At 33.0% G+C, this 20,170-nt stretch overlaps 3 protein-coding genes across 4 annotated transcripts; 1 reads left to right on the top strand and 2 right to left on the bottom strand.

Annotated features, from left to right (window-relative positions):
- Window positions 1-352: 352 nt before the first annotated feature.
- LOC129953274 (coatomer subunit epsilon-like) lies at window positions 353-1,525 on the bottom strand. The gene is made up of 3 exons (XM_056066284.1): window positions 1,082-1,525; window positions 630-1,020; window positions 353-558 (listed from the first exon to the last, which is right to left on the bottom strand). The coding sequence occupies exons 1-3, from the start codon at window positions 1,462-1,464 to the stop codon at window positions 421-423; spliced, it is 912 nt and encodes a 303-aa protein (XP_055922259.1). The 5' UTR covers window positions 1,465-1,525; the 3' UTR covers window positions 353-420.
- Window positions 1,526-5,982: 4,457 nt separating this feature from the next.
- Window positions 5,983-7,218, bottom strand: LOC129953271 (coatomer subunit epsilon-like). The gene is made up of 3 exons (XM_056066279.1): window positions 6,699-7,218; window positions 6,247-6,637; window positions 5,983-6,189 (listed from the first exon to the last, which is right to left on the bottom strand). Exons 1-3 carry the CDS (start codon window positions 7,079-7,081, stop codon window positions 6,043-6,045), a joined length of 921 nt encoding a protein of 306 aa, XP_055922254.1. The 5' UTR covers window positions 7,082-7,218; the 3' UTR covers window positions 5,983-6,042.
- Window positions 7,219-12,800: 5,582 nt separating this feature from the next.
- On the top strand, window positions 12,801-16,176 carry LOC129953354 (ubiquitin-conjugating enzyme E2 J2). 2 transcript variants are annotated; one of them, XM_056066486.1, is made up of 4 exons: window positions 12,801-13,283; window positions 15,032-15,322; window positions 15,392-15,462; window positions 15,524-16,176. In XM_056066486.1, the coding sequence occupies exons 2-4, from the start codon at window positions 15,043-15,045 to the stop codon at window positions 16,034-16,036; spliced, it is 864 nt and encodes a 287-aa protein (XP_055922461.1). In that variant the 5' UTR covers window positions 12,801-13,283; window positions 15,032-15,042; the 3' UTR covers window positions 16,037-16,176. The 2 variants fall into 2 exon arrangements, with proteins under 2 accessions (XP_055922461.1, XP_055922460.1); XM_056066485.1 differs by having other exon boundaries at window positions 12,802-13,283; window positions 14,977-15,322.
- Window positions 16,177-20,170: the final 3,994 nt, after the last annotated feature.

Genomic DNA, 20,170 nt, shown 5'->3' with positions numbered 1-20,170 from the left:
ACACAGAACTTTTGAGAATTTACTTGGCTCAATGACTGTGCAAAAGTTTTAAGTTTCATTTAAGTGTGTTTACTATTAGTATCGCAGTGTAAATAAAATAACTAAACTGTTTTCAAGTTGTTCAAAGGCACAGGTCTAAGCCGCCGAAAGACAAAAAGAAATTTATCTATTTCTTATTTTTGTAAAATGAATTACAAACTGTTTTAAACTAAAATAATAAAAGGTCGATGGTGTTCATTTTAAACAGAGCCTTTTGTAACTATATACTGTGCAGGCCGGAAGCCCTCGAAAATTATTTTCTTCTCATTAGCTGGAATTCTCGGTGTACTGCAAGTTAGACAAAGTACAACGATTTTTTAGTGAGGTTTAAAAAACCTTTTTTATTACATTTTTATTAAATTTTAAATAAATGGAAACAAATTAAGACGAAACATTTTCGGCACTTGGTGAATATTGCAAACAGAGGCGATCGAACTCCATTGACTTCTTCTCTAACTCACTGATACAGTCGCTTTTTGGATAAAATTGTTTCAATTGTTCCAAGTGACGAGCTAAAACCTATTGATTTAGGAAGAATATATAGTTTTAAGAATAAGTTATTTTTTTCGCAATTATGTTTTGAAACTTGCCTCATTCCCTTTGCCATTTAAATGTGACAAAACCATCATATTGACCAAACTATCGTAATCGTTGTGCTTTTTAGTTTGCACTTCACGCAAAACCGATTCGGCTTCTTCATAGTGCTCCTGTCCCAGATGACATATTGCTTGTCCATTCAACAGCATTGGTGTTGGTTGATTTTTCTCACAGAATTCTTGGAAGATATGGAATGCATCTTGCATTTGTTCTGTGCCCGTTGAAATGGCAATCCAAGCTTGGGCTAACTGCGTTAGAGTTGCATCATCACTGGTTTGTTGCATTTTACTCAATAATTGCTTGGCTAGGTCGACACGATTAAGAGCAAGCAGACACTGAATTGAGAGGGCTAGAGATTCTAGTTTGTCAGATCCATGAAGAATTCTACAAAATTTACCTTACAGATTATATATTACACCAAAAACTAAGACAAATAAATACTTACTTCAATGCATTTTCGAACTGGTCATCGTGGCAATATATAATTGCAGCAGCAAGATGCCAAATATTCGTTTCATCTTCATCCGCACAGCATTTCTCATTGATAATCTGCAAGATTTCCTCAATTTTAGTTGGATTTTCAATGGCTTCATGGACGTAGCGCAGAGCCAGGAGCGGTGTTGAGTTATTCTCCTTGATATCACTCAATATCAATCGACCCGAATCAATGGCCAGATAGGAGAGATACATGTAGGACAAGAGTTCGGAATTGCCACTAGATTGTTCAGGCAGAACTACGTTGATTGAACCCATAAAATTCCCAACATAATATTCATTGCGGGCATAGAAGAGAGTCGAATTGCAATCATCTTCGTTTGGTATTATCATTTTTAATTTATTTATGTCTCCTTGAATTGATATGAAATAATGAAAAGAGAATACAAAATATAATAACGTAAGAAATTAGGAATATGTTTTCTTTTCTGGAAGCTGTCAGAAAAGTACACGTCAAAAAAACAAAAAAAGAACCGTGGTGAATTCGTTTGGTATCGGCAATGAAAACTAGGTGGCGCGTTTGAATTATTTAATAGTTATTCTGTGAACAAATTGAACTAGCGTCAGCGAAAGAAAAAGTTCCATCGAACTTTAATTTGTTTATTCAATTTATTTATTGAATTTAGCAATGAATACAAAATAATCTTAAGTAGGAGATATAAGAGAAAATTTGATTAGTTATCAGTGAATACCCGTTGGGGAAGGCCCCCCTCTGTGCTGTGCGTCTATCGTCCGTTGCCCGTGAGCGTCTTGTAAAAGTCTTGTGTCTAGTCATGTAAATTTTGTCTTTAAATATAATTTTATAAAAATTGCTTAAATCATAAAAGTGAATACAATGAGAGAAAAAAAAAACAAAAAAAACTTATCCAAGCCACACTGAATCAATATAATAAAAACAAACAACAACAAATGTTATAAGCCAAGCACAGCAAAGCACAGTTGGTACTATCCTTCACTTTCCCCTTTTCTCCTACAGTCGCACGGCTTAGCATGTGCATCAAATTTTATTGCGTTTTAAAATAAAACACAGGCTACGTCGTCGTCGTCCTGGCGACCAAGTAGGTGAGAATTCCGATCCCAACGAATTTTATATTCATGGATATAGCTTGGTGCCTCTTTGCTTTTCCCACCTTGCCTCGCCATATACATCACGAATGATTCCAATGTACACAATTCTTCATCCCTTCAACATTTGGGCCAGTCAACATCCGAGGAAGTGTGGGCTGAGATCTTCGCTGAGTTGAAAAACCTAACTCCGCTGGTCAACGAGCCACTCGAATATCGGACGTGGTAGGTCGAGCAGAAAACACTCTTGACTTGTTTCTTACCTCTGACCCTGGTAAGTACACTAGTAGTGTTCATTCTCCTGTAGGCCCATCTGACCATTGTGTTATATCTGAAAATTTTTCGTGTCAAAACTCTCCAGTTAAAGAAAGAGCTTCTAACAGAATCATTTGGCAATACAAGAAAGCCAACTAGGACGGTCTTAACAATTAATTTAGGATGCTTCCTCGATAGTAAAGTTGACGCCAGCACTGATATGATAACAAGTTTAATTCTCTTGGGAATGAGTACTTTCATCCCGAATATGGTTAAAAGCATCAGACCTAAGGAAAACGTATGGTTCGATAGGAGCTGTAAAGAGGTTATAAGGTAAGTTTTCTTTGTTTTAAAGCCAATCCAACTGAGGAAAACCGGAATAAGTTCAAGCAAGCCAGGAAGGCCTGCAACGACCATATTCAACGGACCAAATTTGTACATGACCAAATTGCAATGTCTAAAAGGCAGTACAAATTGTTTGGTCATTTGTAAAAAATATGAGGAATTCTTCCTCTCTCTCGGTTCCTAGGCTCGGTGTCAATGACACTCCATTTGTTAGCTCTTTAGAGAACCCTAATCTCTTTGCAGTTTGCGCAAATTTAAAGCTGCCAGTGAGTGTTATGACTCCACCTGCTATCGAGTGATTGCATGGGGCCAATCTTTTTTCAAACTCGTACTATGGCGAAAGTCCTAAAAGATCTTAACATATATAAATACGCTGGTCCGGATGATATCTCCGCTATTGTTCTGAAGAGTTGTTCTTCAACGCTGGCAAAACCACCGCGTAAGCTTTTTCATCTGTCCTCAAGTCTCGTTCCGAGCGGATGGAAAACCGCAGTTGTCCAGCCTATCCTAAAAAAAGGCGAATCTTCCTCACCCTCTAATTACCGACCGATTGCACTTGCGCCCCTTCTTTCCAAGGTCATGGAAACGCTGATTAATTATCAGCTCAAGTAATATCTCGAGAATCGAAAGCTTGTCACCAAAAAGTCCGCAAGATGTTTGGGTTTTGTAAGGTGATGCAAGAAGTTTTTCTCCCCCTCTTATCTGGCTCTTATTTTTTATACTATACTTTATTAAACACCATCCCAAAAATTATATGAATTGTTATTATAATATATTTTTTTTTTTCATTTAAGAAAAACACAGCGTCTCATCAATGCATAACAAGCCTTAGACACAGTACCGAAATTCGTCAAGAGAGCATATTCAAAACTTTGCAGCTAACTAAGTACACTTATAGTAGAAGTCGAATAGGGCGGCATATAGATTTTTTTCGTAGAACTTCTAGTGGAGAAATGTATTTTCAGCCGGGAAACCTCCGAATGTTATCAAATCAAAATCAAATGGGGTGGCGCAACAGTCCGTTGTGAACCAGGGCCTAGTGACTTACAACTCTCAACCATTCCTGTGTGCGAGTACTGTTGTCAGGAATAGAAGGGACCTACAATTTTGGGCCGAATCCGAACGGCGAATTTGAGAAAGCACTTTTTCATGACAAGAATTACTCTTGAAGGATTTGTCAATTCCTCGCAAGAGGCAGCACCCGCGAAAATTATTTTTTTTTAAATTAAGGTGGCACAGGCAGGGATTGAACCCAAGACCCCTTGCATGACAGTCCAACGCACTAACCATCATGCTACGGGTACTACTCCGAATGTTATGGTTCAAAATAAATGAAAATAGAGAAAGACTATGCTGAATTAAAGAGAGTCTGAGTGAATAAGAAAACCATATTGGCTTTAAGGAATATTCTTATAACAAAAAAGAATTTAAGGGATATTTGTTTTAGTATTTTGCTTACATACTCAAAATAGTAACCTTTCCATACAAGGATAATAAGAAATAAAAAGCACGACTAGTTCTCACCTAACTTCCTTATGTCTCCGAAGAGTTTGTTCAAAAACATTTCCTGTATTATAGATTAAACATTTTGTTAATATCAGTTTAAAAATATTTTTAGCAGTTATTTAAAACTTATTAATATACGTTTCACCTTTGTATATAAAAACCATAGTACTCTGACTGTAGGAGTCGAATAGGGCGGTATCTAGACATTTTTTTGTGGAACGTCTAGTGTATTGTCAAAATACTGTACCTCATAATACTATATGTCAAAATTCTTTATCTCAAAACTCATTTTTAAAATTCAACGTAATGCACTAACATATTAAAGTTTTGACAGATAAATTAGTTTTAGTTCAATTGTTTATGTAACTGTTGATTATGATAAGAACAATTTATGTGAAAATGTGAGAGAGGTATAATGAATTAAGAAGAAGAAAATAACATATGTTATTGTTCAAGGGAAATACATTATAGTAATGGAAAATTATTATGATGTATTCAACAACAAAGTATTCTGTTTTAAAAATTCAAAAAACGTGCACAGTTTCTTAAATTACCAGAACTATTTTTATTTTTCAGCCTACTTACTGTATTTTTAAATACAGAATTTTGAAAAACAGAATTTACAGTATTTTGATCATATAATATATTGTACATACAGTATTTTGTAATACAGTATTTTAAACATAGTGTTATGAACCATACAGTATTTTGACTCAACCCACCTAAAACAGCAAACAGCATATACCTAAACATAAATCATATGTTTTCTTTATGCTCTCTCAGGGCCGAGCATTATTGTCTGCATTCATTTATTAAAAATGATACAAAAAAGTAGCATTTCATATTAAATAGAATTGTCCCGACATTGAACCTTATTTTCTAATGAACTGGATATTATCACTGTCCGGATACTGGCAGGAATTCCCTATGAAATTTCATGAAAAATTTAAGTCTATGCAACCTGCCAATAGCTTTAATATCTAAAATTTAAATTCAAAATCAAACCCACATTCGAAGTCCCAAAAAAAAACATTCGCCTACAAAGACTATATCGTACAATAAAAATTGAGAGCGATCAACTGCATTTAAAAATATGTTCGCACGGGCACGCGCGGGATGCAACAGAAGGACGTGTTCTCATAAGATAAAAACGAAAATTAAAAATCTTGGAATTGGCAAGTTCTGCACTGATTCTGATATAATTTTTAATTGCAGAATTGGTTGAAGAACACCCCTATTTTGGAACCTTTGGATTTTTGACGGTATTGGGTAGTACCTGAGGATTGATGGTTAGTGCGTTGTACTGTCATGCCACATACACATTTTTACGAGTACTGCCCCTTAATTCTCCAAGAGTAATTCTTGTCATGAAAAGTGCTTTCTCAAATAAGCCTGTCGGATTTGGCTTACAAATTGTAGGCCCCCTCCCTGTCTAAAATAAGTCGCACACAGGAATGGTTGAGAGTTATAAGTCACTAGGTTCTAGTTCTTAACGAACTGTTGCGATACCTTACTTATTCATAGTTTAATTCAGATTACCCGTTAATCGTCAATTCACAAATTCATATAATTAATGTAACCATGACTAAATCTAACTTCTTTATGAATCTCTTGTAGCTTTCACACGATTTTGATGATGTGTCAATCTTTTTTTGAATAAAATTATGTTTGGCAAATAAATATTTTTTCAATGATAATAAATCCTTTTTTTATTAATTTTGCATTAAATTTCAAATTAAACTAAACAATTAAAGAGGAATCCTTTTCAGTACTTGGTGAGTATTGCAGACAGAGGCGATCGAACTGAATTGACTTCTTCTCTAACTCACTGATACAGTCGCTTTTTGGATAAAATTGTTTCAATTGTTCCAAGTGCCGATCGACAATCTATTAATGTATTTTAAGAATTAGTTATTTTTTTCGCAATTATGTTTTGAAACTTGCCTCATTCCCTTTGCCATTTAAATGTGACAAAACCATCATATTGACCAAGCTATCGTAATCGTTGTGCTTTTTAGTTTGCACTTCACGCAAAACCGATTCGGCTTCTTCATAGTGCTCCTGTCCCAGATGACATATTGCTTGTCCATTCAACAGCATTGGTGTTGGTTGATTTTTCTCACAGAATTCTTGGAAGATATGGAATGCATCTTGCATTTGTTCTGTGCCCGTTGAAATGGCAATCCAAGCTTGGGCTAACTGCGTTAGAGTTGCATCATCACTGGTTTGTTGCATTTTACTCAATAATTGCTTGGCTAGGTCGACACGATTAAGAGCAAGCAGACACTGAATTGAGAGGGCTAGAGATTCTAGTTTGTCAGATCCATGAAGAATTCTACAAAATTTACCTTACAGATTATATATTACACCAAAAACTAAGACAAATAAACACTTACTTCAATGCATTTTCGAACTGGTCATCGTGGCAATATATAATTGCAGCAGCAAGATGCCAAATATTCGTTTCATCTTCATCCGCACAGCATTTCTCATTGATAATCTGCAAGATTTCCTCAATTTTAGTTGGATTTTCAATGGCTTCATGGACGTAGCGCAGAGCCAGGAGCGGTGTTGAGTTATTCTCCTTGATATCACTCAATATCAATCGACCCGAATCAATGGCCAGATAGGAGAGATACATGTAGGACAAGAGTTCGGAATTGCCACTAGATTGTTCAGGCAGAACTACGTTGATTGAACCCATAAAATTCCCAACATAATATTCATTGCGGGCATAGAAGAGAGTCGAATTGCAATCATCTTCGTTTGGTATTATCATTTTTAATTTATTTATGTCTCCTTGAATTGATATGAAATAATGAAAAGAGAATACAAAATATAATAAATTTAAGATTCGAAAACGTAAGAAATTAGGAATATGTTTTCTTTTCTGGAAGCTGCCAGAAAAGTACACGTCAAAAAAACAAAAAAACCCGTGGTGAATTCGTTTGCTATCGGCAATGAAAACTAGGTGGGGCGTTTGAATTATTTATCAATTATTCTGTGGACAAATTGAGCTAGCGTCAGCGACAGCAAAAGTTCCATCGAACTTTAATTTGTTCAATCAATTTATTTATTGAATTGAGCTCAAGAATACGAAATAAATGTAAATTAAGAGATGTTAAATATTTCTTTTGATTATTCTCACTATGCACTTTTGTTTTCAATATTATTATATTATTTAAGGCATTATTCGCTTACGATTTGTATATACCTAAATAAGTATTTTGTATAAAGGGAGGAAGCCCTTTATCTTATTTGTATTAAAATAAAAAATATAAAAATGTTTGTTTAATTAAAATTAGTCTGTAAAACAAAATCTTAAGAGGTCAGAATCAATATAACTCTCTGAAGGAAAAACTTTTTCCTAAACATTGAATATTGTCAGTTGCAGCTTTTATAACTGTGTGTAAAAGCAATATTTGATATCAATCAAAATGTGAAGTACACTGAAAAACACAAATGAGTCAGAGGAAATTAATTGCTTTGCATTTTCCTCAGATGAGAAAACAAACAAGGATACCCAAGCAAAGCAAAATTTGCCTCAGTTTTCTCGATAAATGAAAGTACTCATTTATCTTTTGAGAAATCTTGAGATTTTCCCATCCGACAAAACAACAAAACCATTATGGTTTCAAACGCAAATTGAACACGAAAGCTAAAGGAAACTTATGGAGAAAAACCCGAAAGCGCAAATTCTCATCAGAAGCTAAGAATTGCTGATTTTAAATTTTCTTATTATTTGTTGCTAAGGTTAAATATAACAACAATCGAAGAACTCTCATTTTTCAAAACAATTTTTGTGAGGATTAATGTGTTTTTTTTTTAATATATTAACATCATAACACATTATAGCTTTATTACGATGCAAGAGCCCTCTATAAGTCAGCATACATAGAAACGTTAAGGTTTGGGTCCAAGATCTACTAAGTCTCAGCATTCAAACTTTGTATATGAAAACCATAGTTTCTTTGTAATAAAGCCTAGTACATACTTCCTCGTGAAGTGAACGTTCGCCAGTGGAGAAAGTGAACTTTTGACATTGCTCACTGGTACACACTTGTGAGTACACGTTGTGAACATGAACAAACCAAATGTCAAAGCTTCACCAACAGTTCCCGTACATTTTGCACGTGAATTGCCCGTGAACGAAAACTCTCCACTTTGTTCTCCACTCAGCTTCACAAGCAAGTTCACGAGTGAACCAAAAACTGAAATTTGTATGGGTTCACGAGATGGTTCACAAGTATGTACTAGGCTTAAATGAAAATGTTAGTACGTACCATCTTTGTATATAATGTATTTACAAAGGTAGCATCGAATAATTACAAATTACAAAAAATGAGTGTTGGATTTTTATACAAAAATTACTGAATGTCAAAACAATATTTTCTGTGAGATAAAATTAATTTGAAGCCAATGTTTTTAATTTTTGTAAAGATATTTGAGTCGAAAGTAATTTTTACCAACTTTTAGTAATGTTTTTATTTTTTATAAAAAAAAAACTATCAATTTGATTTTTTTTCAAAATTTTACCAGATGCCAAAAACGTTATTCTTCGTTGCACAAAATTATTTTGGAGATAAAATCATTTTTTGTTCGTAAAATATTAGAGGTGACAAATACTTTGTGTTCATGTTTTTTTTTTAATTTATAAAAAACCTTTAACTGGATTTTTTTTTTCAAAAATATACTTGTTGGGTTTTAATTCGACAAATTGGACAATAATTTAAATTTGGCCTTGAATGCCATACTTCAACATACATACCTTAATAGTTTGTTAGTGTTGTTTTTAACTCCAAATAACAATATTCCGTTATCTTCCTCGACTATAACCTTTGTATATGAAAACAAAATATCTTTTTATTATCTTTTATATACAAATATAATATACAAAGCTATAAAAAATTGTAAGTAAATTTCCTATAAAATCCAAATCTGTAAAATTAGGTGTTGTATTTGATATACCGATACAATTTTTAAATAACTCGCTGTGCGAGCGATACTAGCGACTTATGAGCAATAGGTGTCGCCTTTGTATAGGAAAACCATAGTACTCTCATGATGGAAGTCGAATAGGGCGGCATCTACATATTTTTTGTTGGCCGTCTAGTGGAGACATTCATGGAGAAATCCATTTGCAGTCGGAAGACTTACAAATGCTATAATTTGAAACAAACAAAAATACAGAAAGAGTATAGTGAATTAACGAAAGTCTGAGTGAGAGAGGAAAACACATTTGATTCAAGGAATATTTATATAACAACGAACCTACAATATTGTGGAATATGCTTGTGTTTGTAATTTGGTTTGATTATTTTGTTGGTTACATACGCAAAACGGTAGTCTTTCTATACAAATATGATAAGACAATAGCAGTTGAATTGTGAATAGGAATTTTATATTCTTGGTTGAGATTTTATATTTTTGATGATTGTATTAGGAAATTATATCTTGAACTATTATAGGCTTTTAGTAAATTTAAAAAATTTGATCGCCTAAACCTTTCTTTTTCTTTTTCAATTTGTTTTTAAATCGAGCATAAAGAAGTTTAAACCTTGAAAGTCTTAGAACGATGATTTTTTTTTAATAAATAAATTTGTTGATTCATACTAAACGCAGTTGAAAAGCTGGTTACAAAATTATTAACAACTTAAAGTGTTGTAAAATATTTGTATGCATGTTTAAATTTGTACACATACCTATAAAAAGATAATAAACATAACTATTATCGCATAACTTAAGGAAATTTTAGTTTGGACTTTTTTTAATGCTAGTGTATTTTTTAATGGGATGCGGAACTTTTAAAGTCTTTTGTTTTAAAAATTAATATGAATCATTGATTTTATAAAGTAAGTAGTTATAACTTCCGGTCAAAAAAGTGTTTCAAGGATGTATGGAAATGCTTTCTTTTATTTTATTCAACTTAGCCTGGCCCATTTTTTAGCTTACAAAAACTTTGTTTGGATTTTTATTTTTAGAGAAATATTAGAACGTGTAATTGTATTACCTACATAAATTTGAAGACTTTGTCTCAGTCTTATGATATCTAAATTTTAGCAAAGCTGTCAGAGCAAAGTTTTTAAATTTGGGTTAATTTTTCTATAAATTTGAAATAAACATAAAGTTTTACTACTGTTTTAAAATATAGGTACTAATAATAAAATTAAACTCCAAGAGAAATTTACGAAAAATAAACAAACATTTAATGATGCCGAGATAAGTGATGTTGAAAAAGCAGTTTTAAGCTTTAAGTGTCAAAGGCTGTAAACAGAATGGAAGAGTACGATACCTTGGCTGCGAAGATTTGGTCAAAACCGTGCACTTTTGACTATTAAAATTGTGTTTTATTTCTCTTCGTGTAGTAGGTAGTTTAGTTTTGTTTTATTTATAAATATATACTTGTTTGGTATCACGTTACAATATAAAATTTAATTCAAGTCTCTAGCGTTATTGGTTCGTGAGATATTTAGGGTTAAACAAAGTGCCCACCTTTTTTAAATTGCTTTTGTACAAAAAACACCCACGCAATTTTTTGAGAGTTCTTTCTGCATCTTTCTGCAATTTGACCTTGTACAGCCAGATTTTTTAAATAAGTGATGAAATATGTCATATTTATATAACTTGAACCTTTACTGTAGGAAGGTAAAAGGGCTTCAATAAACAAAATGTTTCGAAGGCTAAAATCCTAAATGGATAACCGCTGCCGTCAGAAATTTTAGACGAACCGTAATGGAGGTGTTATTCTTTGGGGATTTAAAATTAATGCTGCGAAAAAATCAATTCCTAGAATAAATAGTTCTTTACTAAAAAAGATGTTTTTAATGAGGCAATTCCAAATAGGTTCAAAACTGCATTTCGGCGATCTTGAAAAGGGTGACCACAACCTACCGGAAAACTTAAGGTTAATCTCTGTTTTCTCTACAACTGCATTGTTTAAGGCTTGTTACCTAGGTTAAAAAAAATAATAAAATAAGTTCCTTCTAAACTGGGTTTTGAGCGGATTTACTTCATTGATAAATGAAATAAAATTGAAGTCCATTTTCATTGTTCAACTACAGAAAGAAAATAAATTCACAATTTCAAACTACAAAATTAAAAATGTGACATTTGATATGTCGCAATAAAGTTTATATTGGCTTTGTCCCTGAAAAATGATTATGCATACCGATTTCACCCTTAAAAGCTGCTTATGGGTATCTTTAAGTTACGATGGTTTTAAAAAATCTTTAGCGATAATGTTTAAGCACATTTAATATTTCTATCATGAAAATAAAATTGTTTTTTTTTTTTTTTGTAGACTCCGAACTGAGCTGTCAAAGAAGATCTGTGTTTCTTTTTTAGCTCTGATATATCAAAACGCTCGGTTTTTGTTTTTTTTTCATAGCTGCCTAGCTTGGAGTGCTCTCCGTGAGCTCTGGATAAAATGACAGAGCTAAATTCATATTTGTTTCGTGCGGTATGAAGGAGACAGATGGCAAATTTAAAAACTATTGACAGTCCTGTTCTCCAGTGTGTTTCAAAAATAAATCGTAGAGCTAAAGTCAAACTCTACTCAGAGGGCACTCGAAGTGGTGAGACTCTGATCAGTGCTTGGCTCTAAGTTAAACACGAAAATCACAGTAATAATACACTGAATAGTGTTTTCAAACACCAAATCCAATTGCAATTGAAGAGTGTTTGAAGAGTGTTATGAACTCTAAAAGGCGATTTGTATAACCGTAACGTTTTGATGATTCTATCTGCCATTTGAATGAAAAATATCCATTACATTGTGTTTGTTTTGTTTTCATTTTAGCTGTCAAAATACTCACCTCGTTGTTAATCAGTCATAACTGGAACCAACTAGTTCTAGAGTGCGCCAATACTTTCTACATGATTTTTTCTATTTTTAGCGAAATTTGTCATAAAAATTATAGAATTTGTAGGCCAAAGCAGTAAAATATAGTTTTTAGCACAGTTTTCACTGAAAACAAGTTGCACAATTAAATTTTCTTAAATCATTGTATTCAGTTTTAAATTTTTGAATTCAATCAAATTTTGAACGGCTGAGTTTACCTCATAATTTTTTCCCCCGTGGTTGAGCAAGATGGGCAAAAATTCCATAACAACAATTCATAAGCTTGGTCCCATAAAAATTGCACGATACAACTATCAAATACTTATCCATATGGAAAAAATCCTCTCAATTATTTTGTTAAGCCTTGCCGAGTTCTCTGATATAATCTTGGTTTGTCACAAAATAAACGTTCACCATCCAAATCACTACAGACATTTATTATCTTGTCAAATTGGATTTGTTTATAATCAATTGAATAGAATGGGTAAAGTTTGTCCCAAAGCCTAATAAATTCATGGTGAGTTGGCCTGCATTCAATGTTTGCTTGGCTTTCGGGGTGAATAATTTCCAACTTTTTATGTGTGCCTCGAGATTAAATGAATGACAGTTCGCATTAAGCATCTTTATTTGAGAAATATCTTTGGTTGACAACTCCAACACTTCATACTCGCAACACAGAACACAAACACACTATTTTATTCATTTTCATTTTCGGAATAGGACGAGAAAATTTTTCATTGAAAAAAATTTGTATGGTCTATACAGCATACAAAAGAATTAAAAAACGAACTGTGATGATAGCAAGGCTTTGCGCTACGCAAAAAAATAAAAAATACAATTATTAAATCAAAGCCTGTATAATGAAATAAATTAAAATATTTATTTTCGTTTTTTAATCGTCTGAGCTTTCCTCTGCACAATAATTATATTGAAAACAAAGCCTAAATATTTAAAATTGTTCTGTTCTATTTTTCTTTTCAATCTGCAAGTTTAATATATTAAATAAGTAAACAATATTGTGAAGTAGGTTGTCGTTCTACGTCTGCAGCCCTTTGCGTGTCATCACGAATATTTGTTTAAAAAACAAAACAGCACAACTAGCATATTTTTCCTACTGGAAAGATTTGATTTGTACTATAAGGTAAGTTTATTAATGAATGTTTTACTTAAATTTATATTTTCTTCTTGTGGAGTTTATGTGTTCTAAAGATTTATTTAATCTGCTTTTAAGGGAAGTTGAATCTGCTTCTTTTCTTATACCTATGTTTCTTCATTTTCTAAGTGTTATTTTAAAGAGTGCAATGGTCAAGTATCCTAATTAGAAACTCCTACAAAAACCATAGTCCCACTCTAAAAGGAGAGATTTTATTTGTAAGAAGTTTTGGAAGGGAACACTAAATTTTATTGAATCGGGCTTAGCGTCGCTTTAAATGTATCATGTTTAGGTACATTTATGGTAAATTTACTGACAAATATCTCTAGAACTCATTTTATCTTTAAATTAGAACTCGGTTGAGTTTCTTACTCGTTTCTTTATCAAGTTCTTAAGCTTAAAAACTCTGATTTATATTCCATTTATTAGACCATCAAATTTGAGGTCTACGATATTAGAACTTGGTTTAGCAATGTTTTGCTTCTCCGAAATGCTTCATATGTAGATTCATTCCGGTTTTGAGTTAATACATAAAAGCATTAAACTTTTTACATATTTTTTAAATCAATGAGTGAACAAGACATTGTTTATATGACCACGACAATGGATACTGCACAAATAGACATAATATTCAAATTATAACATCCAATCTAATCAATAATCAATATTCCCTGGATAACATGACCAGATTAAAGGTTAGAAAATCTGTTTATAGTAGTACCTGTGGCGTGATGGTTAGTACGTAGGGCTGTCAGCCTGTGCCGCCTATTTTATTCTCGACAATAGTCTTTTGACTGAACCTACAGAAAACACTATTTTATGAAACTCGATATAGTATTCTCTATGATTATAATTGCATGCATTGCATGACATAAAGCAATGCGTCCCACCAGAGAGAAACAACAACTTAGCGTTGGACGCTTTATGTATTGTCAAATTCGCTTTGTCGTTTTTCGATTTGGCGTTTTACGATTTACGGAATGAGGGTAATGATAAAATAAACACTGATTTTGACTTTGAACGCAATATTGGAAATTACAATGTTCAATGTTTGATTTCAGTACTGAATAATTGATTATGAGTTTTGTTCACAATGTATCAAACGCCATAATAATAAAGCAAGGGCATCTCCTTATTCAGTTCATGAAAAAAAAACGGTTAAATGGGTTAAAAAAAAAGTAATGATTCGGGATTGAATCAAGTAACTTTCAGGACCGGGGCTACTAAATTTTTTGGAATTACAAAAATCTGTAAAATAAAAGTGATATCAAATTTATAAAAGAGTATTTGAGAGTATTTATTACCAAACATCTATTTGTAACCTTCCATTCCCCGTGGAATTTTCAATGTTTAATCGGAGTTTGGAGAGGGTACAATCTCTAACGCGTTTCACTGTGCTTCTCTACTCCTGGAGCTGGAGTTGGGCTTCTGCTAACTAAAACACCTATTACAAGCCTAATTTCCTACTAAAGTCCAGATTCCGGAGTAGAGTACGCAGTTAGGGCAACAAAATTTACCAAATTTTTATAGCCAGAGAAAAGCAAGATAGTGGCCGCTTATAACAATATGCGAAATCGATATTTAATTATCTTTCAATTTTTAAATATTTGCTCGTAAAACCTATCCTATACCCCTTCAAAGCATTTAATATATATGTTGTTTAATTTTCTTTCATTTGCAGCTTTGTTATATCAAAATATTATCGAGAAAAACTTCATTTAAATTCATTAATTCAGGAATAGAGAAAATGACAAACCGCAAACCAACTGCTATGTCACGCATGAAACAAGATTATTTGCGCCTAAAAAAAGATCCAGTACCGTATATCACAGCTGAGCCCTTGCCATCGAATCTACTCGAATGGCATTATGTTGTCAAAGGCCCTGAAGACTCACCATATCAAGGTGGGTATTATCATGGTACACTTTTATTTCCGCGTGAATTTCCGTTCAAGCCGCCTTCAATTTATATGCTTACACCAAATGGTCGGTTCAAAACAAACACACGATTATGTTTGAGTATATCAGGTAATTTCAAAAATTTAAACTATACAAAACAAAATGAGTAATTATACTGTTAAAAACATTAAATAATAGATTTTCACCCGGACACTTGGAATCCAACTTGGTCAGTTGGGACGATATTGACTGGATTGCTAAGTTTTATGGTAACTAGCTCAAATATCTCATGAATTTTAATAATAACCATTTATTAAACAATCTTTTTAGTTGGAAAGTACTCCTACCTTAGGTTCGACGGAAAGTTCTTTATATGAAAAACAACAATACGCTAAAAAATCGCTAGCATTCAATTTGAAAAATTCAAATTTTCGTGAATTATTTCCTCAAATATGCGACGAAATCAATTGTCGTTTAAAAAAACAACAACAACTGCTACAAGCTTCAACTGCTGGTAGCAAATTAACTTTGTGCCCTAATTCAGCAGGTGAAATATCAGGTGTCAATATTTCCGGAAATAATCATAAAAGCAATAATATTAACAATAATTCCGACAGTAGTCGTGGTATTGGTAGTGGTATCGCTGGACAGGGTGCCATTAGCGATATCGATTTCAACGAAAATTCCAAAAATGATGATAGCAATCTAATACATACAAATAATAAAAATTCCAATTCGGATAACTATTGTAATTGGCATTCTATATATTTTAATTTAATAGCAATTATAAGTTTTGCAATTTTCGCATTGATTGTAAATTACGTGATTAAAAATTTAAACTAATTCTTTCCTTTAAAAAAAATGGATAAGAAAACACTAAAAAAAATGGGAAAATGTGAACACCAATTGTAATATATTAATTATTCTTATTTAAATGCATATTTAAAAAATATAAATCTATATTAATAAAGAAAACACTTAAATTTGTTTTTTTTTATTTGCTTGATAGATATGTTTGAGAACAAATTTGTATTTTGGAATATTTATTTTGTAGAAAAACCACGTGTGTTTGTTGCGAAGTACTTTACTTACTTACTTAAGGTGGCGCTACGGTCCGGGTGGACCTGGGCATTAAACAACATGCGTCTCCAGCCAGCTCGGTCCCTAGCTAGCTGTCTCCAGTTTCGCGCGCCAAGTTGGTTGAGGTCTTCACCCACCTGAGGCGCGGTCTTCCTCTATTCCGCTCTATTGGGCTCTATTCGCACGACGTGACCCAGCCATTTAAGCGTTGGACTTTAATTCTGCAAACTAGGTCAGTGTCGCTGTACAGCCCGTACAGTTCGTCGTTATATCTTCTCCTCCATTCTCCATCTACGGGACCAAAAATCACTCGAAGAATTTTTCTCTCGAAGCATCCTAAGACGTTCTCATCACCAACCGAAATGATAAAAATGCAATTTTATTCACTTGGGCTCCCTACCAAGGTCAAGAAAGTTTTTGTTTTGGTTGTTTTAAATGTGAATAGGGGATTGCAAAAAAAAAAAATATGCCTCCTGTTGGAAAAAAGCTTAAAATTGTACTGAATCATGTTCAATTTGATTTTCTCAGTACGAAAAAACATTTTGTCATTTTCAGTACAATTCTTAAATATTTGAAAACAGATTTCATTCTTTAGTTAATGTTCTCTGGCATTCATTGAAAGCAACTTCTCTCAAGAAATTCGAGAGATGGTGAGTTTATTTTATATTATATTTCTCTTATTATCAATGTTTAACCAAAACCTTTATTTATAAATACTTATTCGAAGCCTGTTTAGGTAAAGTATACATTTCTACTCTCAATTGCCGCTGTGATTTCTGCCTCAGGGGCTATGGTCGGTGGAGGTGTTGACGTTCGAGGAGTCACCGTCGCTGCAAATAGTCAGATGCTCGTAATGCAACAATACCAGCAGCAACAACCCCAGCAGAGCTATGAATTTGATTCGAAATTAGCCAACATCCTGAGCTATGTAATCAACTTTGTGAGATTCAAGTCCATGTTACAAGTAAAAGCTTCTAAATTAATAGTCGACCGCCCAGTTTTGGAACGACTAAACGGTACCTATGCAGGCAAATCAGGTAAATTAATTGATTTACTTACGAGTAATCTAAACATGGATATTTTAAATTCTATGGTTCTGTAAGGCTTCCAACGTCCTCCGCCTATTCATTAGCCGCCAAGATATATGATGCAAGCCGACCAACAAAAATGTCTCTTGAAGCCAAACCAAAGCAACATTTTATGGTTTCGTAGAATGCAACTGTCTCACTAAATGACAGCAGGACACTGAACATAAGCATAACTAATTAGATCCTATTATAAATATTAATAAAAAAAAGCTGGTTAAAATAGATAACGTATCACCCTCTAAAACCCATTTGTTTACATTGTTGTATTTGTGATGTGGACGGATTCAACGAGAAAAATTGACGTGTTTCCACCCATACATACTTAAGGTCTCCAGGCTGATAGTCCTGTCATCAGATAATCCAATAGAGACCAACATCCAGTCCATGATCCGGTCATCGCAGTTTGAATTTTTTCGAGCTGATCAAAATCCTGTCATCAAATTTGACGTTTGTGTTGTATGTAGTGGTGAGAGTTCGTTTCACACAATCTTTTTGAAATTAAAATTTCATTTCGTTTAAAATGTCGTCGAGTGCGGTCATACCTACATATTTTGTAAATTTAGTAAGTACAATTAATTAAAGAAAAGTGAAATATATTTAATTTCTTATATTGTTCTTGTTAACTACATATTACTCACCTGTTCCATTTAGCTATCGAATGACATCCTAAAAAAATTCTTATAGTCTGCACCGTCATCCCATAATAAGTCCTTGAGTAGGTGAGCCTCCAAATCATGAAGTTCCCTTACTTCGGCACCTGTGTTTTTATTTATCCTCTTGAATAGTTAGCTGTTGTAGTTCCTCCAGCTTTTTAACCAGCATTAATTTTTTTAAAAGGGCTAATTTTTATTTACTCAAAGGAATTTTGTTTATATAATTTGTTTGAAATTTTATTTTGAAAAAAATCGACTACTACCGACACAAAAGGTAAATCAACAAAAAAGTAAACGACACATTGACCGTTGTGTCAAATGTGACATATGAGGTTTCTCATGGCAAGACAAAATATGCCCAGTCAAAAAAAAACACTGGATTGCGGATCTATCATGGATAGAATCAACTACTGAGTTTTTAGGAGAAATAATATAAAATTAAAGGGGAAATGACGCGTATACTTAAATGAGTTTATGAGTCCGATTCCCGTTCAGGTTGTAGGCAAACCAATATGGCTACCGAGGATTTATATCTTTCTTCGAGTAATTTTGGTCAACAGTATTAGCCAGAAATTCTTTCTTTTTATCTTGCGTCAGAGTGTGAAATTTAGATTCCATTGAGTCTGATAACAATGGTTGACAAAATTATACTTTTTGACCTCGAACCTCACCTTAAAATTTTTCTATCACATCAGGTTTTTAAGATATGCCTCTTATAACGTATCCCTTAACTTTAGATTGCATAATTATTTTGCAAAGTACATATCCTTGCTATTAACAAAAGTTTAAATCATTTCTTATTTGACTCAACCTAAGGTTTTGAAAACCTTGATTTTAATTCTTTTATGGTTTTATATAGTTCGTTTTATGTTTGATGCTGATTACGAATCCAAACTCCGATTTCAGCTACATGCGCTCAAACTAAGAAATATCCACTGTCAACCAAAATATTAACCCACCGTGTAGTAATTTTTGTTGGATGTTCATGAAGCTAATGTCAAAATTAAAAATACAACAATGTAAAGAAATGGGTGTTGGAATGAGATGCGTACGAAGGATTCCGGTCCTTATATAGAGTGACTTCGATCTTTATGATGAAGATAAAAATTCTTCATACGTATCACCTTCCGGCATCATTTGATTACATTAAGCACAATTCACATGAGCACGACCAATGACCAACGAATATTCGTCCATTTTGACATTTCTTTCACATGAGAGTTTTTAATTCGTCCCGAATAAAGTTTGACAAGGAGCCACAGCCAAACACCATTCACCACTGAAACAAAAACAAGAATGATTTTTTTAGGTTAAGTACGCGCGATTATTTTATTCGTTGCAAGTGTGGATAATGTGGAACGCGAATAAAGTTTGACAGTTCGTATCAACTATAATTTTTTTTGCGACGAATAAATTTGTTTTCTCAAATTTATTAATATACGATATTGAAAAGTAAAAGTATGTATCATAAATCAAATAGACACTAAATTGCTATCGTTTTGTTAAGAATTTGTGTGAAAATATGTCTTCAAACGTATATAAACTAACATTTTGTAATTCATTCGTCGTTCGTTGGTCGCGCTCATGTGAATACTACTTTACTGTATTTATAATGTCAATGAAAAGATGTAAATTTCAACCAAAAATGTTGGCTTGTTTTTGCGTATTCAAAACAAAAACAAAACGATATCAATATAGTTTCTATTTGATTAGTGATGCATACTTTTACTTTTTAATACCATTTATTAATAAATTTAAGAAAACGAAACTATTCGTCACGAAAAAATATGTAGTTGATACGAACTGTCAAACTTTATTCGCGTTCCACATTATCCACACTCGAAACGTATGCAATAAAGTACTATTCACATGAGCACGACCAACGACCAACGAATGAACGAATATTCGTCGATTTTGACGTTTCTTTCACATGAGAGTTTTTAATTCGTCGCGAATAAATATTATGGATGCACATGAAATCTTTTTCTTATTTTGTTTAGTAACAAGGACACCAATAACTTTTTTTTTTAAACAAATGAAGCTTCGACCGCATTTTCTCGATCGTTTGTTTTCAAAACAAAACACAATAGTGATAAACATAAAACAAAAACAAAAAAAATTGTCAAAGTCAAACTTCATTCGCAACGAATTAAAAA

The sequence above is a fragment of the Eupeodes corollae genome, chromosome X (genome assembly GCF_945859685.1).
Source record: "Eupeodes corollae chromosome X, idEupCoro1.1, whole genome shotgun sequence".
NCBI lineage: Eukaryota > Metazoa > Arthropoda > Insecta > Diptera > Syrphidae > Eupeodes > Eupeodes corollae.
The sequence above is the reverse complement of the archived record's forward strand: the minus strand, read 5'-3'. Positions and strand labels throughout refer to the sequence as shown.